Source organism: Motacilla alba, chromosome 19 (genome assembly GCF_015832195.1).
Source record: "Motacilla alba alba isolate MOTALB_02 chromosome 19, Motacilla_alba_V1.0_pri, whole genome shotgun sequence".
Classification (NCBI taxonomy): Eukaryota; Metazoa; Chordata; class Aves; order Passeriformes; family Motacillidae; genus Motacilla; species Motacilla alba.
The window spans coordinates 7,548,645-7,572,256 of NC_052034.1; the positions used below are offsets into that span (position 1 = coordinate 7,548,645).

The following is a 23,612-nucleotide window of genomic DNA, read 5'->3' on the forward strand; positions in this document are numbered from 1 at the left end:
GGGGGTTCACAGGCCAGATTGTTTTGAGATGGGCAGAGGAGTGAACTCTGAATTGAGATGATTTTGCAGAAGTTACTCTGTCAAGAGCCTCATTCCTACATGACAGGAGCTCTTAGGTTAATGCTTTTGGGGGTTTTGGATGGAACAAAGGGTAAACTTGAAGTCTTTCAGATGAGTACAGTCCTGGCCTGTTTGGACTTTGTAGGTTAAAACTCTTTGTTCTAGTGAAGCTGTTGCTCAGTGATGGGTTTAAATACAAGTTTAGTGATGGTGAAAGGACCTAGTGAGGAAACAGGGCTGGTGGTAGTAGGATGATAGTGGTGTTTACTGGCTTTCCTCACTGTTTCATAATTTCTTTTAAACGGGAAAGATGCAAGGATGAAAGAACCTCAGCTTCTGTGGCCCGTTTCTCTCAGGTCTCTGCTGCAAGAGCCAACAAGGAGCCCTTGCCTTGTTTTCTGTTTGCTTAAAACTCCTTCCAACCTCCACTTCACCTTCTCAGTAACATTTAAGCAGAAGCTCTTAATTTATTCTGTCCTGGTTTTGCCCATCTTCAGATCTGAGCTCAGCTGACTGTGAGGGGCTGGTGCTTTCAAGTAATATGAGTTCCCTGGTCTGTGGTCTGAAGTTTCTCTGGGAATGAAAAATCTGTTTGATTAAGGAAGCACTGACTTCAGAAAGCCTATTGGCCTGCACAGCTCTGCAAGGCAGGGCTGCAGAATGTCTAATTATTTGGAACTGTTCTCTAGAGGATTTGGCTTGCAGAAAATTAGTCTTCCTGTTCTTGGTCTGATGTTTATTAAAGATTTCTTTCCTTTTTCTCTCCTTTGCAGTTTTTATCTGTAGTTTCATGGTCGCGGCGCCGATCTTTGGTTACCTTGGTGACCGGTTCAACAGAAAGATCATTCTCAGCTGTGGCATCTTCTTTTGGTCAGCTGTCACTTTTTCAAGCTCCTTCATCACTGAACAGGTAAGATCTTTGCAAAGACACTTTGCAGGTTGTCCTGAAAAGATGGACACTATATTCCTAAATGACTCCCCATCACAGTGTGCTCAAGGGGAACATATCCCTCCTGTGTGTATTTAACATTCAGCATGTTGTATTATCTGACCTTTTGTGGGAGAAGTGCTCTGTGTCACTGTGTTTGCTTAACTGTGAAAGCTGTCACCCTTTGATTGTGCATTTTCATAAAAAGTAACAGATGAAGCATATCTAAGCAAGAGTTTCTGTTGACATAAGGGCTTTGTTTTGAGGGAAATCCTAAAGAAGCTTTAAAAGGCTTTACAAAAGTCCTGGGAAAATGAATCCATGGCTACACAGTGGTTCTTTTGTCTTCTGATATGTAACTGAAGCCATTGGATTTTGTTGGGAAGTCTGCTCGTGGTATTTGGAATAACGAAATGCATCCAGCAGTGGTTTTACAGATGTGCTTTGGTTTCTGTCCACCAAGGCAGAGAAAGTGGATGATAACACAGAGATCAGACACAGTTTCAGCTCCTTTAACACTTGTCAGTGGATTTATCTGGGGAAACTGGTGATGGAGTTGTCAGGCTCACCTAATTTTGTCAAGCTCTGCATCCCTCTCCTGCTCCCAGGACAGCTGCAGTGCCCCATTCTGGGCACTCCTCACTGCATTAATTTTCTTGTCAGAGGCATTTGGAGGAAACAATGATCTGGCAGTTTCTGGGGGAAAATATTCTCTTGTTTAAATCATATTATAGCAGAGATTTAATTGCTGCAGGTGGCAACATTCCTGCAGAGATAAATCACAGCTCCTGGCACCATCAGACTGATTTCCCCAAGGGAGGCAGGGGCATTTCTCATCCTTTCTGTCCAGCTGCGTTCCAGAGATTGCAGCATTGTGGTCACGCCTAAAGAATGACAACCAGGGACTAAACCCCTCCACCCTTCTCCATCCTGCCCACCCACATGCTCTTCAGTTTTTAAAAAAAGAGAGTTTCCACTTAAAGCAAGCAGTGGCACTCATGTCAGTGTGGCTTTCACCAGGATTGGTTGTTGCTGCATTTCTAAAGCAAGATGCATGTGGCCAAATGTGGAAGCCTTTAACTCAGGAAATGGTTCTGGGTTACCCTTGGCCAGGAAGCACCTTTTCCAGAGAAAGAATGTCTCTCATCTAAAATAAAGAATGATTTTTTTTTGTTTTGTTTTCTCTTTAATTTTTTTTTCTTTAAATGTTTCTCATAACACTCTGCAAAAGCAGCTTTGATCAGAGCCCAAAGGCAGAAGCATTTTAGAGAGAACCAGTGACCTTCTTATAAACACTTCCTGTGTTACAGACATATATTTATGCTTAGATTCTCATTGATCTCCCTGCAACTGGGTCTCACAGCTGGAAGTAGGGGAACACCGGAACTGGACTGATGTCTTCAGAGTTGAATTTCAGTTTAAGGATTTGGGGCTTATTAGCTGAAGTAGTTCAGGAATTAATATATATGGTTATTTGTACACAGGGGCTCAGAGTGGCAGTAGCATATGCTTGGAATCCAAACCCCAATGTTTTGGAAGTCATAAGAGAGACAAGATCAAAATAGCCAAACCTGTATTAAGTCATCCTGGATATGCATCAGTACTAACTCTTGACTCCAAAGACCATCTTGACAAAAAACACCCTAATACTTAGAAAAATCCCGTGTCCTGATTTTCCTGCAATCCTCAACTCCAGCAGAAGACTTAGCTACTAATCCAGAGTTCTCATGCCCAGCTCCTGTTACTGACTCCAGGAGGTAATGGAAAATGTTGCAGCTGCTCTAAGGATGTTCTCTACCCAGTGGCTGCAGCAGCTGAGCAAGGTCCTAAGAATAATCCAGCTTCCCATGGTATCCCTCCCACTTTGGTGCCCCTGTTGGAGGCCTGATCTCTAATTGGGAAGACATGCCACATTGAACAAGGTGAATTCCTGACATGCTGAAAGGGTCAGAGAAGAGCTTTTTCTATTTTTTTTTAATGTAAGCATTTTTCCTGATCTTTGTTGTCTAGGATTCATTTGAGGAGTAAAACGTTGCTTTTTCTCTCAACATTTTGTTTTCCTTTTGAAATAATATATGCATTTGTTGGGAAGGAGGACAGGGAGCTGAAATATCAAAAACTCTTTGCTGGCACAAATAAAAGCAGTAGTAAAACTACTGTGAGTAGAGGAGTTCTCACATCCAAGCTGACATGAGAACACAGGGCTGGAAGGAGCAAGTTGACACAGGCTGAGCCCATTGGAGAATTCCTTTATGTGGCAGCACCAAAAATCCTGAATTAGGTGTGAAAGAGTAGCCTTTCAGGAGGAATAGCAGAATCTCTGTCTTCAGGGATTGCCTTTCTTCAAATTTTGATGGGGCCTAGTGCCTCATGCATCCTGTCACTGTGTAATTAAATAGCATGCACAGCCACACAGCTCAAATCTGGAGTGCAGATGGAAAGAGACAGCTTAACAAAGGCCAAAAGCAGCTACAGAGCTGGTGAACTCTGAAGACACCCAGTTTATAAAGCTGCTTGGTAGTGTGTCAGTTCCTGGCTAAAATCTGAACATCTAAAGGAAGCCATGAAAAATGCTGTTGTTTGAGTTAATGACTAGATTATTGTGCAAACAGATTTACAGAGACGTTCATTCTTATTTGTCCTACTGTCTTGCCACAACTTCATCTGCTGAGCATGATGCCCTGTGATCTGGGATATCCCTGGGGTCAGCTGTGTCCCTCCAATTCCTGTGTCCCCCAGCCCTTCTCTGGGGGCTGAGGAGCAGGAAAGACCTTGACTCTGTAGAAGCACTTGCCCAGCAGTAATGCAAACATCCCTGTGTTATCAGCTCTGTTCTCAGCACAAATCCAAAACATGGTCCCATACCAGCTAGAAAATTAACTCTGTCCCAGCCAAAAGCAGCACAAAAGGATTGGAGTGCAGTAAACAGCTCATCTAAGATACTGGCTAAATGCTATTTTATTCTGCTTGGGTTAGAAAAAGTAACTGAAATCAGCAGATAAATCAGGAACTGGATACCTGTGCTATGCAGACAGTTGCTAGAGAGCTCTGCCTTTTTAAAATATCATTAGTTATTTATTATCAGGTATCTCTGGGTTCCTAAAATGGAATGATGACTGTCAACTAAATGAAGAATTAATGCCTTATCTGTTGGTAGCTACTAAATAGGTAGATAATAGGTTCTCACAATGCAAAACAAAATCAGGCCAAAATCTTGGGGTGGTTCCAGTGCATATAGGGGGTGGTAGAAAACAGCAATGCATGAATTCCACACATAGCAAAATAGAAACAGGACAACTCATGCTTAAAAGTTTGGTTATCGTTCATGAGATCTTAAATTAATTTTGGAACAAATCATAGTAAGAAACCAAATAAATATTAATAAATAGCACAGATTGATTCCAAAATACACCTGTTTGCATAGATAAAAATAGCTAATGATAAATTTAACTAAAGAAAATCATCAGAAGTAGTAAGACTGAGATGATATTGATAAGCTCGCTTTTTAATGTTGTTTGATAATTTATGTTAGTGCAGAATTTCTCTATAGAAAGAAGACATGAGGCCTCCTCTGCTTTGGTACTTGCACATTTCTGCTCTATAACACTGTTTAGCACATGCTAAAAGAAAAGTTCCATTAAGAAATCATTAACAAACTTGTTCAATGATCTAAAATTATGTAAAGTTGGTACATATTTAGACATATCTCTATATTAACTCCATTTATAGAAACTTCAATGAATAATGTATGCATCTTAATTTTTATTTTCTAAGTACAAATGCCTGCTTAGGGATTTTCTCCCTTTAGACCTGACTTTAAATCAGGTCTGCACCTATCAGCACAACTTTTGGCACTTTCACCTGGAAAACCCTTTCTTGTGTTGTTCTTGGCTTTTGCCAAGCATTTGGGGAAAACACTTGCTGCTTGTTGGTTCATGAGCTGTAATAAATCAACAAAAAATCAGTAGGCTTTTGTGTGGTATACAGTCATATCCCAAAGTAATGAACCAAGGGCACAATCTTCACAGAGTTTCTTTACCTGGATGTGTTTCCAACCATGCAAAAAGCTAAATATATGTTGTCTTCCTCTGTATCAATATAAACTCTGATTTAATAAGTAACCAGTTTATTTCCCTAGGTAGCATTTTCATGAGCACAGTGCCTGATTGCATGTGGTGGCTGATCACCCTGAGGTGGTTTATAGTCTAAGATGTCATTGGGAAGGGTCTGTACTCCCAACTGCACCATTTCTCTCTTTCTGAACAGCTTAATATGAAGCAACCTGGTTATCAGGAGTTATCAGGAGAGTTTATTTCTGGCTGCTTGGATATCCACATCTATATAGTCATGATAAATGTTCTCAGCTGGTTTGTTTGAGCAGCAGATTGTCTTAGGTGAGCCCTGGGTTTGGTGCTAAACTTCCTGCCCCTCTCAGCACAGCCTTTGGGACATCAGGACCCCTCTCCCTTGTGGGCAAACACCCTATCTTAAAGCAAGAAAGAGCTTGGAGGTGAAAATTTGCAGATTGTTCTCTAGTCTTCTAAAATACTGTATGTACATGTAAATATCTTGAATAAAGCATATTTCTGTGTAAAGGGCATGCTGGCTTACAAATGAACCGAGGCTTCTGCTCCAGCAGGCTGGGAGAGCAGGAGTACCTCATGAGCAGCCAGAGCAGGCTGTGGTAATGTGGGTTGGCTGGGAGGCACCAGAACTGCACACGCTAGAAAGTTGGGAGATGGAAAAGGAAAGCACTGACAAGGTAAACCAGGAATATGCTTTTGAATTCTCCAGCTCTTGATAAATATTTCTGTTCAGATTTTGATATAGCTAATATGATACAACCTTTTTGCTCCCACTGCAATTTACCTCTGGATAGGTATTTCTCTTAGTGTTGTTTTCTTTTCCTTTTATTTTGGTTTATCTCCGGAAGAGGAAGCAAATTGTCCACGGTGGAGTTCCAGTTAGTCTGCAGTGCTTGCTCAAGTCCTGTCTTTCAGACTTGCCAGATGTACTTTTATTTCCCAAACTTGTCTTTCAAGGAGTTTCTAAAAGAGAAGCAACAAATTGTGTGCAGTATGGAACAAATGGTTAATTTTAGCTGGGATAATTTTAAAAACATAAACATAATCCAACCACCCCCTACATGATGATTCACTATAGGAAAAAAAAAAAGCCTTTAGTTTTAAGTGCTCCGGCAGAAGTTGTAATATAAAACATACAGCTCCTGTGCCTGTGGTTCCGCTGTGCTAGATAAATACACAGCCTGAAAAACATAAACAAACAAAACTGAGATCCCCAAGCCAACATTTTATAAGTAAGGAGAGTGAGTGTTGTCTTTGAAGTCCCCATGAATTACTGGAACGTTTATATCCTACTGTTCCAGCCTATTATTTTTGAGCAGAAGTCTCTTGCCGAAAAAAGGCAAAAGGGATTCTCCCAGCAACTTTGGGAAGTCAGCTGCATTGCATGCAGTGCCCACGACAGGCAGTTCCAGCAGGCCCTGTGGCTGTCACACAAGTGCTGCTGGACTGACTAAGGAGGGTCATGGCCAAAGCTCCTGGCTGGCTCTTCTGGCTTTTGCCAGCTTTGATGTGGCACAGCAGCCCTGCAGGTGGGCACATGCTGTTGACATTTGGGTTTCTGCACACTTGGCCTTTGCTAGACTGCTCAGGAGAAATATTACCTGCTGTGGACTCTGTTGCCAGAGGGAGGTCGGGTGGGTGCTGATGCTCTCTGTGTGGGTGGTGTCAGCTCCCAAATCCCTCCCAGCTGCAGGTCTGCCCCTTTGTGCTGTCCCGGTGCCTCTGCACCACAAGATACCCACAGCCTCCTGCGTGGCCTCTGCTCTGTAAAGTGAGATGTAGCAATCTGTGCATCTCCTCTCCTTCCAGCTATGAGAGCTCCCTCCTCCCCACAGTGCAGCTGCTGTGCCTGGGGCACTGGGGTCCGTGGGTGCCAGGTGCAGGAGGTGCTGTGCTGGGCTTAGGTGGCTCAGAAATCCCAGTAAGAGAGGGAAAGGGTAAGGGCTCTCATCTCTGCTTTGCAATGCAGAGTGGAATTCTGTATGGACTGATTCTGCCCCACTGTCCCTCTCTTGTATGTCTGGAAGGAGGTAATTTAAAGAGAGATCATTCCCTCAGCCCCTTTTAGAATTATAGAGTTGTTAAGGCTGGAAAAGACCTCTGAGATCATGGAGTCCAGCCATTAACCCAGCATCACCACCATGTGGAAATTGAAAGGCACCATTTCTTTGAGCCCTCGCCAGCAAGAAGGCACCTGCTGTTCCTTCCAAGTGCTGTTCCCAGTGCTCTTGTAAGTTTTACTATCTCACATCTTTTAATATGGATTATATGCGGTATACTGTAGGAAAAAAATACACTATCGCTTATTCCTTTAATAATGGAGCACTGACTGAGCTGGTCTTAAGGTATTCTGGGTATCTGTCAAGTCTGCTATCACCTTCAGCACAGCTGATTCCAAATACTGTAGGAGAAACTGTTTTTCTGTAAGAACATCTTCTCTTGCATGGACACGTGCAATGATTTGAACTCTGGAATTTTGGGTCCTCACTGTTCCCTCACATTTTGCTAACCAAGGATGGAAGCATTGGGAAAAGATTTATATAAATGAAATAGTTGTAGAGTGCAGAATTACTGTCATGTGTTTGTCTCCTGGTCGTCTTATGTTCTTACCTTGTCCCTTTGTATCTGTCACTCTTCCAAGGGAAACTATAAATGAAAACCAGATTAAGGTGTTCTCAGAGCATCAGACCCAAAAAAAGCCAATCTGTGAGAGCAGGCAGCTTTTCAAAGGTGTTATCAGAAATTGAAGTGTATTTTCTGCTCAGTTTTGGGGTTTTTCCATCCAGTATCTGTGTCCGTGTATCTGTGAAGCATTTGGGAAGAGTTATTGAAAACACAGCTGGTGATGGCTGCCAGGAGAGACACACAGCACAGTTCCAAAGCCTGCTCAGAAAGCTTATTCCTGTGATGAGAAAAATGAACTTCAAGTAACTATCATAAGGAATAGCTCTAGCACACATTGCATTTCCCATCTGCAGAGTGTCTGGAACAGGAATGGTTTTGCTCTCCCTTCTGGGACCTGAGAGCAATCAAGATGCACTCCCCACATCCCACCCTGCCCAGGTGGGGTCAGTCTGGCATCGTGTCCTGTTCAGATTTCTCAAATCACCCCAGCTGGGTGCACCTGTGTGTCCACAAATGGGCCTTTTGCACCTCCTTTTAGGTCATTGATTGGTCTGAAACCACACAGTATCTGAGTCGGACACTGTGGATACTGAAAGAGGAGATATTTCCATTGCTTAGCATCAGAACTCACTCACTGTGCTGCAGTAGAGGCTGTGATTCCAGTTCAGTGGAATGAGGACAGTTACTAGCACTGAAATGTCAGAGCAGTCCCTCAGAGCTCAGGCGTTTTCTAGAGCAGGTGGACAGAGGTTTGTGCTGGGAGAGCACCCAGAAACAGGCTCAAAGCTCAGTGCTCATTTGCACAGGGTCTCAGTGAGGGCCCTCTGTAATTGCCTGTCCTGTTTCAGAGCGCTGTGTGTTATCTGGGTTGCTGGAAGATGTTGAAACTGTTATCACAGGGTCTGTGATTGTGGTTCTGATTCAGCTCCTTCTTTGGAAGTCTGTGGGGACCTTTTGTGTGTCTGTGTCTATTGAGTCAGACCCTACATCATTGCTGCTGTTTCGCTGGATCATGGAAATGCTTAGAACCAACAGCATGGTACATGAAAGGTTTTTTCAGGCTAAAGACCTTTACAGGTTTGTCCCATTTTTTTTGCAGAAAGCTGAATTTATAGTCTCTAGGTTGAAGAGTAGGAAAGTTAATCTGCTGTGTCAGCTAATGGATGGTGTGGGAGCAATGCCTGCCTGTAACATTCCACCTGTCCCGCTTTTGTTGTGCCTGAGCAGGAAATCTCACCTGGGCCAGTTATTTGCTGAGGAGGCAGAGGGAAGAAGGCATGATTGTTTTATTTCCAGGCTGTGTGTGTCTTGGAAACATTCCTTCTTCTTGTGTTGTCTGTTAAAATGTATATTCTGCTTGTCATGCTGCAGCAGAGGCCTAACCCCATGGCGTGCTGATGAAACACAAATAATCTCTTATTTCTTAACTCTGTGTAAGTGGAAATCTCTATAATGCTTTAGCATTATGTTTTATAAATAATTATGACAGTATCTTAAGCTCAGCCTTGTTCAAAACGTTGAAGGAATGGAAGAATGGGAAAAGGCTCCTTAAATAGACTGGGGTTTAATCAGTTGGTGTGAGAAAAAATAAAGGGAAAAAAAGTAGTAATGCTGCATGTAAGTTTCCAAGCAAATTTTAAAATATAAAGGAATTGTTAAATTTCCTATCAGCCTGGCAGGATCCTTGCAGTAGTGCTGTGGCCTGAGGGACACAAGACATTCCTGGTGTGGGGTCCATGGGTGCATGCTGGGCTTCCATAGGGGGATGCCTGGCTTGGTCAGATGAGTTCAGAAGGCAGAGCAAGTCACTGCTGCAGTGCCTGGGTGGTCCTGTTATTTTGGGAATTAGTTCCCAGCTAGCTGTTATTGAGGATACAGAGAGGGTGCCAAGTTGTTGGTGTAGAATGTGTGCCTTCATGATCCGCTGGGATGGTCAGACATGGGTCTGGAGAAATGTTACCATATTTGAAGGCTGTAAACTGATGTGTGTTTAGCATGGATAAATGTGAGACAGCTTATGGATGGTGCTCTTGGAGCTTATGTCTTCGGAGGAAGCACAATGCTTTAGCAGAGTTTAGTTAATGATGCCTCACAAAGAAAACAATCCATTCATCCCAGGTTAGGCTCATTAGGAGGCCTGGAAACAAATCTAAACTTTCTATTAGCAGGGTGGTTCTTGAAGGTTGTGCTAATTGTCCTGAAAAACAGGATGCAGGAGAGAGAGAATGTGTTATTCAGGCTCTGGCTTCTGTTCAGATGCAAAAGTATGGATTTGAGCCTTTCTTCGGTTGAGCTTCTGGTTGCCTGCTGATCCAAATGCATCAGTCACTCCTCGGGAAGTGTAAGTGCTTCCTCAATGGCCACACAGTCTTGGCCTCCTGGGTTGTGCATAAAAGCTGGGAAAAGGACCATTATGTTCTAAGTCATGTGCAAATAGTGGGGAGAAGGGAAATGTTTTACAGTACCAGGTGCTAAATTAGTCTTTTGAAGTGTTGACATTTCTTTTAAATGTATAAAGTTCCCAGGCTACACAAAACACTGCATTTGCAATTCAGATAAGTCAAATTAGAGTACTAATCTCAACCTTACTTAATAGATTTTGAGCTGGAAATCCCTGGGAGTGGTGCTGATCATCAAATCTGAAAGCATGAGTGATGAAGCCTCATGAGAAGATAGTCACAAAACATCCAAATGTGTTTAGTGTAGCTTAATAGGCTGTCATTTTGTCAGATAGGCTGGAGTTAAAGAATGAAATTAAGCTACAGCATGACAAAACCTTGTCAATTAATAACACTTCCAAAAGGAACATGACAACTGTTCAAGGAAGATCATGAATAAGAAGCAGCTCCAAAGTAGAAGGAATTGGTAGATGCACCACTTTCTCTCTGGAAATCTGATGCTAGAGGAGAGGCATCTCTCAGATATGGGCCAAACATACTGCAAGGTCAGCCTTCTGCAAAGTTCTTGGAGGCCTCTGGGTCTTGACTGAGTCAGCAAGCCCAGGGAAGCGTGAAAACAGAAAGCAGGAGCAAAAATCAAAGTTTGGAATGATTTAAATGGTTTTTCAGCAAAGTTGCCTGCAAGAGCTGACCTGCTGGTGTACTTGATTTTTAGCATATGCAAAGCAAAATATGCCAAGAATCAGCAGAACCAACAGTATGGGAAAAGTTGCAGGGACTGTAACTTTGTGCTAATTTCATTTAAACCTTGAGGGATTCTCTTAAAATGTGTCCTTCATGCACTCTCAAAACTTGTTCTACACTTGAAAATGTGTCTAGTGCAGGCAAAGTGTTCACACCTGAGTGTCTCAGTCAGTTGGATGATGCTTTTTTCAAAGGGTGCTGAGAAATCAGTTTCTGCAATAGTTTCAGGGATAGGGACATGGAATTGTGCTCTCCAAGAATCTCCAATCCAACCAGATGGAATTGACTAATTTTTTGCTTAGGAATTGGTCCAAACCAAAGAGTTTGAGCCAAGATGGCCCATCGTGTTAAAGAGGCTGGATCTCACACATTTCTGTAGACATCAATGGAGTTGGAGATGTTGTTAGTGCTAGGTATCAATGCCTCAAAATGTTTGTTCTGAAAAATCTGGCATCTCTTTGTTGCTTGGATTTAGGCTTTGCTTGTGGCTCGTCTGTGGCTGGGACACAGTAGCCCATTGCTGCCTGTGAATATCCTTTGGTTCAGTGAATGCCACCCCATATTCCAGCTGCATTTGGGAACCTGTGTGTCAAAAACCTTGCAGTGTTTCCACAGTTGCAAAAATACATTGTATTTCTTCCAGTCCCTATTTTAGTGATTATGGCTGCGTTTGCACATCTCAGGAAGGAAATTGTGAAAGTGCCTAATGCCAGAGATATTTGAGGCAAGTGCTGGTGAGTGTGTCCCACCTGACAGATCTGGAACAAAAAGCAGCCATTTGCTTCCGACCCAGAACTATCAGTGTTCTTAGGGGAACAGTTTTGGAAGATACATTCTGGTGTAATGGTTTTGTAACAGGGATAAATGACCACTATTTCAGCCATGTGAAGGGCCATGGACTCCTCTGGGCCTTACACCACAGCCAAGGATGAAGTGTTTTAACTCTGTCTTCTACCAGGCACTGGGAACATGGGGCTCTTTATGATCCCTGTGATTTATTTGAACATCAGCCTTTTTCTTTAAGGTCTATTTTACAGCAACCTTGAATCTGCTGGATGGGGGTTGTTGTGTGAGTAACCTGGTACCTCCCTCCCAATTGCATCCCAGGTCCCAGTCATTAATCCAACATTAATGACCAAGAAACTAAACTGAGGAGAATGTAAATCCCACCATTTGCATGTTGTAGTATTTTTACCATGGGCAGGTCAATCAAATGAAAAGCCCTTCAGTTAGGGAGCTGAAATGCTGCTTTGTCTTTACTCAGTTTATTGTCAGGACCTGGTGGTGCTGCTTCATCACCCATCTCTTGTCATTACACTCCCTAGTGGGATGGAGAATGGGAGTTGGGGTTGCTCTTTTTTTGTTTGGTTTTTTTGGGGTTTTGTTTGGTTGGTTGGTTGGTTGGTTGGGTTTTTTTTTTGTGCTGCCCAAAAATGACTGAAAAGCAAATGACTGAAAAGCAACAGAGTATTCTCTCAGGACTGCCCCAGCTTTGGAGGGAGGAGAGTGATGGGAACCTGGATTTCAGACGCTGGAATTTTAGTGTTGAAAGGAATTTTCACATTCAACATTTGCAAATAGCTCAGAAAACCTTGCCACAGATTTTTGTCCCTGTGAAGCACAAAGCGACTCTGTGGAAGAAGTGCTGTGAGAGTCTTGCTACTTCCAGGGTCCTTTGGGTTTGTTTTTTATCTCCAGAACACTTAATTGGGTGTTTCACCTTAGAGCCTCCCTGTAGGTTTGCAGTTGTTAAACACTTTAGTTGCTGATTGAAGGGTGTGATGAGTTGAAAAAGGAGTATCTTACAGTCTTTATTGGTTATTTTTATATACTAAATAATAATATAGATCTCATAAAATAAGGATGCTTTAATCAGCCAGAATCTTAAATGCATTCCCAAATAAAACTTTCCACATTGTATTAAGTGTGCCTGAACAGGCTACCTGGGAGCACTAAAGCCATTAACAAATACTAGAGACAATCAAAGGAAAGGTGAGTGGACTTTGCTTCATCTCCCTTGCTCATTTTTATATTTAAATATGTATTTTGATCTCTTTCTGCTTGCTGTAGTCTCTTTTCTCCTTGTAGGGCTCTGAGTAGCAGCTGAATTTTCCCAAAAGGGAGTTTTTTAAAGGTGAGGTCTTGAAAGCTGAGAATCAGTGAGACGCTTAATGCATCCCAATGAGCTGAAGTTTGGAAGTGTTTGACAAAGTGTAAATGGATGCTGCAGAGGAATCAGACCTGCTTTAGAAGCTGTTGTATAAGTCCATCCTAAATGCAAAAGGTTTCAGTATTGACCCTTGAGCAAATGATTAATCAAATGCATTAAGGTTTCAGTAAATCAGTAGCTTGCTGTTAAATCTTGGTGTGGTCTCATCTGTAACACAGTTATAACCTCCAGCCAGTATATGTAGAATAAATACATGTGAATAAAACTAATGTGAATGTGGGAATAAAACCTGTGAATGCTTGAAGGAAGAAGGCCTGGGGCATTTGCACTTGAATTTCAGTGACCTGCTTGTGAGAGTTGAGGGGAGGATCTTTGGGTGAGAGAAGCATCCTTTGCCAGACATAAATATTTAAACTAGTATGCTTTCTATGCCAAGCAGGCTTAAGGGAAAAGGAGTGAAGAAAAACCTGGTTAGTGTGAACGTGGCAGAGACACAGCAAATGTGAGATGGTGTCTGCCATATGGATTTAACTGAATTTAAATACTTCACCTTTGTCACAGTGGCATCCTCACTCTGTCCCCTGTCCCCATGGAGCCCACAGTGCTGCTTCGCTGTATATTGATACCTGATGGGAGCTGTAAAGATGGAGCCAGACTGTTCTCAAAGGTCCCCAGTGAAAAGATGAGGCAAGGGGCACAAACTAAAATACTGGAAATTTCACTTAAACATAAGAAGAAGCAATTTTACTTTGAGGATGGTCCGACACTGCAACAGGCTGTCCAGCATGGCTGTGGCTCCTCCATCTTTGGAGATACTCAAAGCTCAACTGGACATTATCCTGGCCAGCCTGGTGTAGTTGATCCTGCTGTGACCAGGGGACAGGGACTATCTCCAAAACTCCTTCCAGTGTCAGGTAGTCTCTTATTCTGTGTGTGCTTTTAAAAGAGCAGTTTAAGAATGGTGATGGAAGATGGAGTTAGCATCAAGGGTTCCATTTGAAGGGAGGAAACTGTAGAACTGAAATAGAATCCAGTGGTGATGGAAGTTCTGGGAAATGTTGTGTGCAGTAATGACTTACAGAGTAGCTGTGATGGTAGAGATGGGGAGTGAGAAGTAGGCATGGGTGAGAGGCAACACACACCATGAGGGAAGAAAAGAAGAATCTAAACCAAATCACTTCCCTGCAGTGGAACAAAAGGCAGAAGAAGCAGCAGCTGCCGTGCATCTGCCCTGGGCTGCCCTGGGTGCAGGACTCAGGGCTGATGAGGGGAGAACTCTTGGTGGAGGTGAGAAGGGTGGTTCATAATTAGATTTATCTGACAGGTAGCTCTAGCATGAACTGCTCAGTGCACTGGTATCTCTACAGCAAACAGATAAACACTGATAACTCTCAGCATTGACTCAGAGCTGATAACCCATCAGTCTGCCTCCAGCCAGTCTCCACCTGATCATGTGCCCTGCTGGTCCCTTTGTACCACCCAGAGACTGAGCATAACCCACTCCCTTTGGCTGTTGGAAATCCTGAAACCAGTGCTTAGCCAACCCCTGAACAGGAGAGGAAAGTACTCATCAACGAAACATCTCAGTGCACAGTTTTGCCCTCATGCTGGTTTGTATTTTGGTCTCTTGGCTGGCAGTTCCCATGAGGGATTAGGTAGGATTACTTGTCAATGAAGAAAAAGAAATTCATCTTCCTTTGTTCCTGCTCAGAGATCTCCCAGATGGTAAGACATCAGATGGCCAAAAATTTGGAATGAATATTCAGTTACTTAAAAATCTGGGCTGAACTTGACAGCAGGACATGTTCTTCAGGATTGGCATGAAACAATTCACCAGTACTATGTAGTCATTCTCTGGCTCTTTACAATATTTATTCTGCTTTTATTAGAGAAGAGTTAGAACCATTGATGTTTGAGAAGGTGAGGCATGTATCTTTGAGTTTCATATCTAGATTTGACATAGCATTCCCATCAAGTATTTGGGCCCAGGACTTGTATCCACCAATGAGAGCCAGGTGCCTTGGTAACATATATGCAAAATTCATAAAGCTTTAGGGGTGCACAGTGTTGGAAGATGTATTTAAGCTTATCTGTTCTGCTGTGGCCTTTGTCATCCACCCAGGCACGGAATGGAATTTGAAACATCAACCTCATTGTTTAATGTCAGCTTGTCTCTCCTGCGATGTCAGTGTCCTTGTTTGACTTAGAAACTCTCATATTTTTCAAGGTGAGCCCTCATTCCTGGGAGGGCTGAGAGAACTGGAGCTTTTAGTGTTTAAGCAAATATGTAATGCCATTCCAGTGCTCGGCTCTTCAGTGACTCTCAGCTAATGAGCTGGAATTTGAGCTGTGACTGTGCAGGAGTCAATGCTCTTAGTCACCACCCCGATACTCAGAGCAGGTTCCTGGTTTGCCTTACCTCATAGTTAATGGTGCATCTTTTGGCAAAAGGAGTGGTGTGTCATCACTAACCATTTAAACCCTGCAAAGTGCTGGGAAAACTTACTGGAGCAGAGGAGGAAGTGGTGTTTCCCTGGCCAGAAGATTTAGGGTCTGCTCAAGGAGGGCAAATTCTTGCATGTGAGTGTAAATGTCAAAGGGAACCACTGTTGTGCAGCCCTTGAATCGATATTTGAGCCCTGGGGGGTTTACTTTGTTCAAATGGCTCCTGCAGTGTCTCAGATTTACCCAACTGATCACTTGTGACTGCTGTGCTACCCTAGCTGCCTAGTGCAAGGCTCAGCCAGCTGGAGAAATGCAGGAGTGTAACTCAGGGAAATTAGGTCAATCCCAATACTTTCTCCTTAGTTTATTGTCATTTCACCACATTTTAGGCTCTGTGTGGCAACCCCAGCTGCCTGTGGTGGGAATGACTTCATGCACATCTTTCAAAGGATTCAGACCCTGATTCTATATTCTTGATTTTTTCATAATGTTTATAAAATAAAAGAAGGAAAATATGGCAAAACTCTGCTCAAAGAGGAATTTAATGGTACTGAGTCCTCTTTTACATCAGCTAAATGCATTATCCACAGGAGTTTAACTCAACATCCTCACATAGGGAAGGGTGCAGGTGCAGGTGCTGTAGCAGTATAAAAGATCCTTCTTTTAGACCAGCAACAGCAGTTTTAAACCTTGTTTGCGTTGGTGCTGTGCACACACAGGAATTCATGACTCTGGAGTGACTCTGTCTGTGAGATGTCCTCAGTCCATGTGTCCCTCATCTGAAAGCAGCATGTGTTCAGCTTCTTTTGAGACCCTTACAAGCTATTCCACATTCAAATGCAAATACTTAATAAACAAAGCTTAAAGATCATATGATTCTTTAGACAGCAATCTCAGAGTGTGGCTCAGACAGTGGCTCAGAGTTGTACGCATATTTGGCAGATTATAGGTTTACCACTGGCAGATAATCTTGTAAAGAACCAGTGGCTTTACTCCTTTTGTTAACTAATTAAAACAGGAGAAAGAACGTCAAGCTGTAATTAGACCTCCTAAAGCACATTACTCCCTGAATGGTCTATACAACTAGGATAAATGTGTAATTAGGAGGTTTCACCAAACATGATTAAAGCCAGTCATGTGTCCTAGGCTATCAAACATTTATGTGTGCAGGAGATTGAGAGTGAAGTCAGTATGAAGGTGCGAATAGAAACCACATTGAACATTTTATCTGTGGGACCTGATGTTCTTAGAGGTCTTTTCTAAGCTAAACAATTCAGTGGTTCTGTATTAAAAATATTTAACTCCAACCATGAAAGCTTTTTTTCAGATGTAAATTCTGGAAGGTCTGTCACATCCATAGCTTCTAGTGTTTGGTGACACTGGTGACAGTAATGAGACCAGGTCCCTTGGACCCCATCATCTGTCGCTCTTGTGTCTCTGGCTGACAGTTTAAGAAATGTAGAAGTTTGTAGGTAGAATGTTCTATTCCTTATTGGCACATCCCCAAGGCATAAGGATTTGTATCCCTTCTGAAACACTAATATTTTGAGGAATTTGGTTTCTTTTGCTTTATGGCTAGAGGATGTTTTCCCTTCTATATATTTAGGAGATGGGAAGAAGAGAGCATGTCCATTGACCCTTTGTACCTCCCATTCACAGGTATGAGTGCATTAATTTCTGGTGATGTCATCTCTTGAAGGGAAATTCCCAGGAAGGCTGTGGCAGTTCTGGGTCTCTGCAGCCAACATTCTTTCCATATGTTGATGGTTTATTGTGTACTGGAATCCTCCCTGGGTTGTGTCTCACCAGCCACACAAGTTGGAGAAGGGGACTGCAAGCTCTTTTGCACCCTGACTTGCTCCTGGAACTCACAGCAGCCAGGTTGTGTGGCTCAGGTGTCACTTCCCAGTGCCACAGCCAGGCTGGTGCCACAGTGCTGCTCCGTGGCTGCAGAATCCCAGCACAGCCAGGGAGCTGCACCTTGAGCTGCACCTTGGGCTGACGCATGGGCAAGGGGAGGTCTTGAGGCTGTGAATTCATTCCAAAAAACCCGCTGCATCTCTCCCAACCAGAAGATGTTGGTAACTCTCATGGAGATGCAGACACTCTCTGATATGACTGCTTTCCAAAATAAAGACAAATTAATTGCTTGCCCTAATGGCACCTTGTTTTAAAAAAAACTTCAGTTTCAAGCATTTCATTTTAGGAAAACACTACTGATAAGTGTTGAGGTTTCTGGCCTTTACCTATGGGGAAGGAATTCGTTCAGGTCCTGAAAGCTGACTCAGATATTTTCAGTTTTCCTGCCAGAAACCTACTTGCACAGATGAACAAATTACAGCAGAGTCACCAAGTCATATAGAAAGAAACTAGCTTCTTCAATATATTTCAATTTCTGCTTGGGGAACAGTGAAATTCAGTTAAAGTCTGAGCTGCCTGTTCTGCTTTTGAGCACTGGCAGAATTGAGCTGGTGTCAGCCCTTTTTCTTTCATTAAACTCCTGAGAACCTTGAGGTAGGAAAAGCAGTGGGGGGAAAATCCAGTGCAGAGGAAATGGCAGAGGTGTCCTGCTACAGCTGTGGAGGAGAACAGAATTTCCCTCAGCATGTGGAATATCTGACTTTGCCATGTGTTTGTGCAGGTTGTCATGTCCACGTGCACTTGGAGAGGAAAAGGGATGTTCTCTGTGTGTGTGTGTATAAATGTACACAAAAAATAGCAGTTATCTGTATTGCATATGGAGCGGTTTTGGGACCAGTTTCTGAGTGGTTCATTGAATCCCTGTGGTCCAAATGAGCAGCAGCATAAGAATTACAGAGTTGTTTTGTTGCTTGTATTTTTTTCTTCTTATATGGAAAACAAAAAGACAAGGCCTGTCATGGATGGGACCACTGTTTGCCTTGGGGAGCTCCCCAGCTGCCCCTCTTCAGAGACAGCTAAAATATAAGTTTTGAGTGACTGATTAGAGATGGAAGATGGGGGTTCCAGCTCATTTTAGCAAATTAATTTTATCATTTGAGTTCCAACAGGGTGCATGCTAGCCAAAGATCCCAAAGAACTGGTAAGAGGAGGAATTAGCTCTTTAATCCTAGATCTAGAACTCCAAAACCAGGCACAGTATAGAACCAACTATAAATAATTCCCTAAATTGTTTTAGAATTTTGTATGTTTAATCTAGTTGTCACAACTTAATGGCTGGATGGTCTGTAGTCTTGAATATCTGATCTCAGAAGGGCAATACCATTCAGGTCTGTATGTGGATTATGCTTTTTAAGGCCGCTTTTATTGCCACATGAAGTAAAAATCTCATTACTTAAGTTTTAATACCACTGCTTCAAAGAACATAGTTTAAGTATTAAACAGATATTTGGAGTGTGTCAGCATGGGATAAGCCAGGGAGAAGGATTTGAGGAGGAACTGAGAGAGAAGAGTGGATGTGTTACTTGTTGCAGATGATTTCATTGTATCGGGCATCTGATTCCATGGTATTGATGAAACTGGATCACTCTACCACAAAAGGAATACTTGGTACAGTTTTCCTGCTTTGCACAATGATTGTAAGAGGAACCTTCTCACAGCATTTGGAGGAAATTCCTACCCAGTGCATTCACTGGGGGCAATTCAGGCTGGTGAGCACAAAATTGTGTCATTTTTCTGTAGGTATTTCAAATTTGAGGAACACCCAGTGCATTTACAAACTTGTCATTCTTCAGTTGTAGGTGACACTGTCCATGCTCATGCCAGGCAGGTGACTACTTTGCCTGTCACCCTCTCTGTGATCCAGATCTAAACTTCCTCAGAAACCACAGCCAGCCTCCAGTTCCCTGCTTTCTAATTCTGCATGACTAAGCCTTTCAGCACGTTATAAATACTGTTGCTCATTCAAAATACATTGGTTACCTGTGCACCAATGACTGCCAGCATATTTCTGCAGTGGAGTGGTTGAGCATTGGGAAGTTGACATAAATTAAATCACTTGAGTCACGGTATTGCCCTTTCTGCTCACACCCACGTGTGTGAGTTATGTATGTGCAGCTTGTGGGAGATGTATGAATGTGAGCAGCACTGCATACACCCTGCCAGCAAACAAGGAACTTGTATTCCTGCAGAAAATGGGTATTGCTCTGGAATTCACACCAAAATATGAGGAAGTGAAGAGTTCACAAAAGTATTTTGTTTTTGTGGCTGTTGGAATCCTCAAAATATTCTTTTCAACCAGGAATTACAGTGAAGAAAACAATGCAAACGTGTCAGTGGTAGATTTTTGTCTGCTGATGGATGAATTTATGACTGAGGCATGTGGCTTGGAGTCTGCATGGCATTTTCCATGTTTGTGAATGAGACTTGTACTCTAGCTTGGCTTTGCTATAGGGCACGAAATCAGTCATTTCTCTTGACTTTTTCCTGTCTGAAGAAGGAGAATTGGTAATTGCTCATTTCTCCCAAGGCACTTTCATGGTTAAGGACATATCATATGCATAGAATCACAGACTGGGTTGGGTTGGGAAGGAACTCAAAGCCCATCCAATCCTACCCCCTGCCATGGCAGGGACACCTTCCACTGTCCCGGGCTGCTCCAAGCCCTGTCCAGCCTTGCCTTGGACACTTCCAGGGATGGGGCAGCCACAGCTTCTCTGGGCAGCCTGTGCCAGGGCCCCAGCACCCTCACAGGGAATAATTTCTTCCTAATATCTAATTTAAACCTGCCTTCCTTCAGTTTAAATCCCTGCTGTTCTTCTCACAAATGATCTACAGAATAATGACAGCAAATTGAGGATTTGTGGAGGTTGAATTTGTAGAAATAGATTTCCCTGTGCTTACAACTTTGTGCATTGACTGCTTCATTTCTGTCCCTGCAATTATTTCTGGGTGTAGCTCAAGCTGCTTAAATGGCTGAGAGTTTGCTTGTTCTCATGTATCTGGTATTCAGGCATCAAAGCATTGTGTCTTAACCTGCACTCAGCAGCACCCAGAAAACTGCAGGGGCAGTGAAAGAGCTTAGGCTGAAAATCAGGTCCTCGCAGTTCATGAAAGTCTTGATTGAAATGGGCCGTTAAAAAATGCTATTAGATAAGCAATTCCTTTTTGACTGTTTTAGATTGTGTTGTGCTGAATGTGAGGTGTATCCTCATGCTGTGGGATTGCCCTTCACCCAGAGAGGCAGGTGCTCCCTGGGCAGCTGAGTGGCTCCTGCATGGCCCTGCCCTGTGGCTCTGGGCCATTCCCTGCAGGTCCTGCTTACAGAGGACACAAATGTTCCTGGCCGTCCCAGTAAAGCTCAGGTCTCCTCTGACAGTTCTGGGGAGGTGTCTGCTGCTGTTCAAGGCGAGTGGAGTGAGATGGGTGCTTAGCACCTTTGAATGATTCCACTACTCCATAGCTTTTAGTGAAGGAGGACATTTAGTTTGGGGGATTTCAGGTTCCGCTCTTTGCCAGCTTTGAGGAGCCTTTAGGATTTCACAGTAGAACCTGTCCTTGGCACACTGGGGAGGATGGGTTGTGCTCAGCAGGAGTTGCTGTTCCTGGATCCCAGAGCAGGGTTTGTTACACTCGCCCACCTCCCCAGACCTTCCCAACTCAGCAAGAGTGAGCTGGGATCTGGGAACAAACTGGGGTCTTCTGCCTCTTTTGCAATATATTCTTGAATGTCACTGAGTAAATGTTTTATTATTACTTTTCTTTCGTGCCTATAAATATTCACAAAAAATATCATCCCTTTCTTCTGGGCAAAAGACAAATGAAACAACTCTGAAGTTCTAAAAATAAATGCATGCAGGAGCATCATTTTCCAGTCACATGAATTTATATTTCCCTGACTGCTGTCCATCCAAAATTTAGAAAGCCAATGGGGGACCTGCTAATGTTTCTATTTCTTTTCTCAGTATTTCTGGCTCCTTGTGCTCTCACGGGGCTTGGTTGGCATTGGTGAAGCGAGTTATTCTACTATTGCACCAACCATCATTGGAGACCTGTTCACCAAAAACACCAGGACCCTGATGCTCTCTGTTTTCTACTTTGCAATTCCTCTGGGCAGGTAAGTGACACAAAAGGTTCTTCTACCTGGTTATGGCTTTTCTCGTAAATAAACTCACCTAGATCTGAAATTGCTAATGATGATAGTTCTTAACTTTGGCTGGAATGTAGACAGGAAAATATTGTGAGCAGTGACTAATTAGTTGCAGGAATTAGTTTCTTTTTTGGGCGTCTTACTGGTTGATGTGTGACTTTTGGGAACTAATGGGAAGTTTGTTGTTGGTTAATTTAGTTTTTTTCCTCCTTTTTTACAGCAATGGGGTGGAAATGGAATAAAAATATTTTAGCTGGCTTTTTCGTTCAGTGGAATTTCTTTATCAGCCCAACACAGTATCTGATTGTTGGGACAGGAGGGAATCTGTCATTATTTTTATTTTTGAAAATAATGGCTGACCCTCTATTGTGAGAATGTCAGCAAGGTGGCTTTACATAGTTTGCATACCATTTCCCAGGGCTGGACAACATCCTGGGAAAAAGGGCAATATGGGTTCATTTCCAGCAGGGAATACATGGGCAACATGGTCCAAACTCAGAGAGAAACTTCTGATGGTGCATTTTACCAGCTGGAGCACTTACCTGTGAGATAAAACTCATGAACATCCTTTTGCTCTTGAGGAAAAAGAGAGAAACAGATCCTTAACTGATGAAAATAATATTTTGCCAAGAGGACCAAGAGTTCCAAGTATTCACATAGAAAATTCAACGAACAAAAAAGAAATTACAAATATTCCTCCTGTTGAGCCTGATTCTGGGACTTCATTGTCTCAATATCCAGCAACAGCATGGATTACAAAGCTGTGGAGGACAGGACAAGGTCTGTAAACTGAAAGAGGTTTTGATTGGATATTAGGAAGAAATTCTTCCCTGTGAAGGTGGTGAAGCCCTGGCAGAGATTCCCAGAGAAGCTGTGGGTGCCCCTGGATCCCTGGAAATGCCCAAGGTTGGACAGGGCTTGGAGCAGCCTGGGATAGTGGAAGGTGTCCCTGCCGTGGCAGGGGGTAGAACTGGATGGATTTTAAGGTCTCTTGCAACCCAGACAAGTCTGTGATGATTATGGTTTGATTTTGGGGCCTGTCTGGGTAAAGTGTCCAGTTCTAGGGAGGTTATATTTGACAACCTCCAAAGCTTAGCAGACTCTTTAATAATGGAAGGGGGTGGGGGAGGGGGTCTCACAGTTGCCCCACTGCAATCCTGGCAACTTTTAGCCAAGGCAGTCTCAGCAACAAATGCAGTTTGAAAAAGAGTATTTACCTTCATTTCATGTTGAGAGAAATGTGGCTATACTCACCTTTTGTCTCCTGTGATGCATCTTTTGTCTTACATGTGGGTGAAGGTCTCCCATCAAACTTGCATGTTCTTCTTGGTTTTTCTACCAAACTAATAGAAAATAGTCTCTTCCTGCTTAATTAGAACCAAGTACTATTTAGTGGCAAGAAAAAAAAAAATCTAATGATGGAATATGGCCTGTCCTTGAAGGGCACTTTTTAACTGAAAGCTTGAACGTAAAATAGTTTAATATTCATATTAGTACAGAGAAAGGCCTGATGTAGAAGTGAAATTGGGAAATAAATTCTTTTTAAGTCTTTCTTTCCATCCACTGTAGATTGGAAGGTCAGCTATAAACTTCCAAATTTCCATCAGATTTGGACATTTTTAGATCAGCGGTGCTGGGTAGAGTCACATACTAGCCACCATCTGCTTCAATCCCTGTATTTCTTCCTGTAGGACAAGAGGGCTGAGAACACACAGTTGGCTGTGCCTCTCTTTGCCTTTGTCTAAGAGCAGCTGTGACTGTGGCACACTTAAAGCTCTGACCAACTCTCATCTTGGCCTCTTTTGCAGTGGCTTGGGATACATCACTGGCTCGAGTGTGAAGCAGGTTGCTGGAGACTGGCACTGGGCACTGCGGGTAAGTCCCTCTTCATGACACATCCTAATGAGAGTTAGTTGGTTGATTAGTGTTAGGAGGAGTTCCGTCACACAATGGCTCTACCTGTTATTATATCTGGAATGTGAAGGATTGGAAATTACATCTGTGGATGTTGACTGCATGGCAGATGCACTCTGAGCAGAGATCTGTGAGCTTGGCTTGTGGGGCTTGGCGTTTTCCCTGCTTGGGAGCA

General features: G+C 43.0%; 1 protein-coding gene across 3 annotated transcripts in view; it reads left to right on the forward strand.

The window, feature by feature from the left end:
- Window positions 1-23,612, forward strand: part of LOC119709698 (protein spinster homolog 2-like) — a 135,131-nt gene that overhangs the window by 60,772 nt on the left and 50,747 nt on the right. For all 3 annotated transcript variants that reach the window (XR_005259409.1, XR_005259410.1, XM_038157766.1), the window contains exons 3-5: window positions 834-970; window positions 21,339-21,490; window positions 23,332-23,398. Coding sequence is in view for 1 of the 3 variants with exons in the window: in XM_038157766.1 (XP_038013694.1) it covers window positions 834-970; window positions 21,339-21,490; window positions 23,332-23,398 (356 nt within the window). In the remaining 2 variants the exon portion in view is untranslated. The remainder of the gene's footprint in view (window positions 1-833; window positions 971-21,338; window positions 21,491-23,331; window positions 23,399-23,612) is intronic.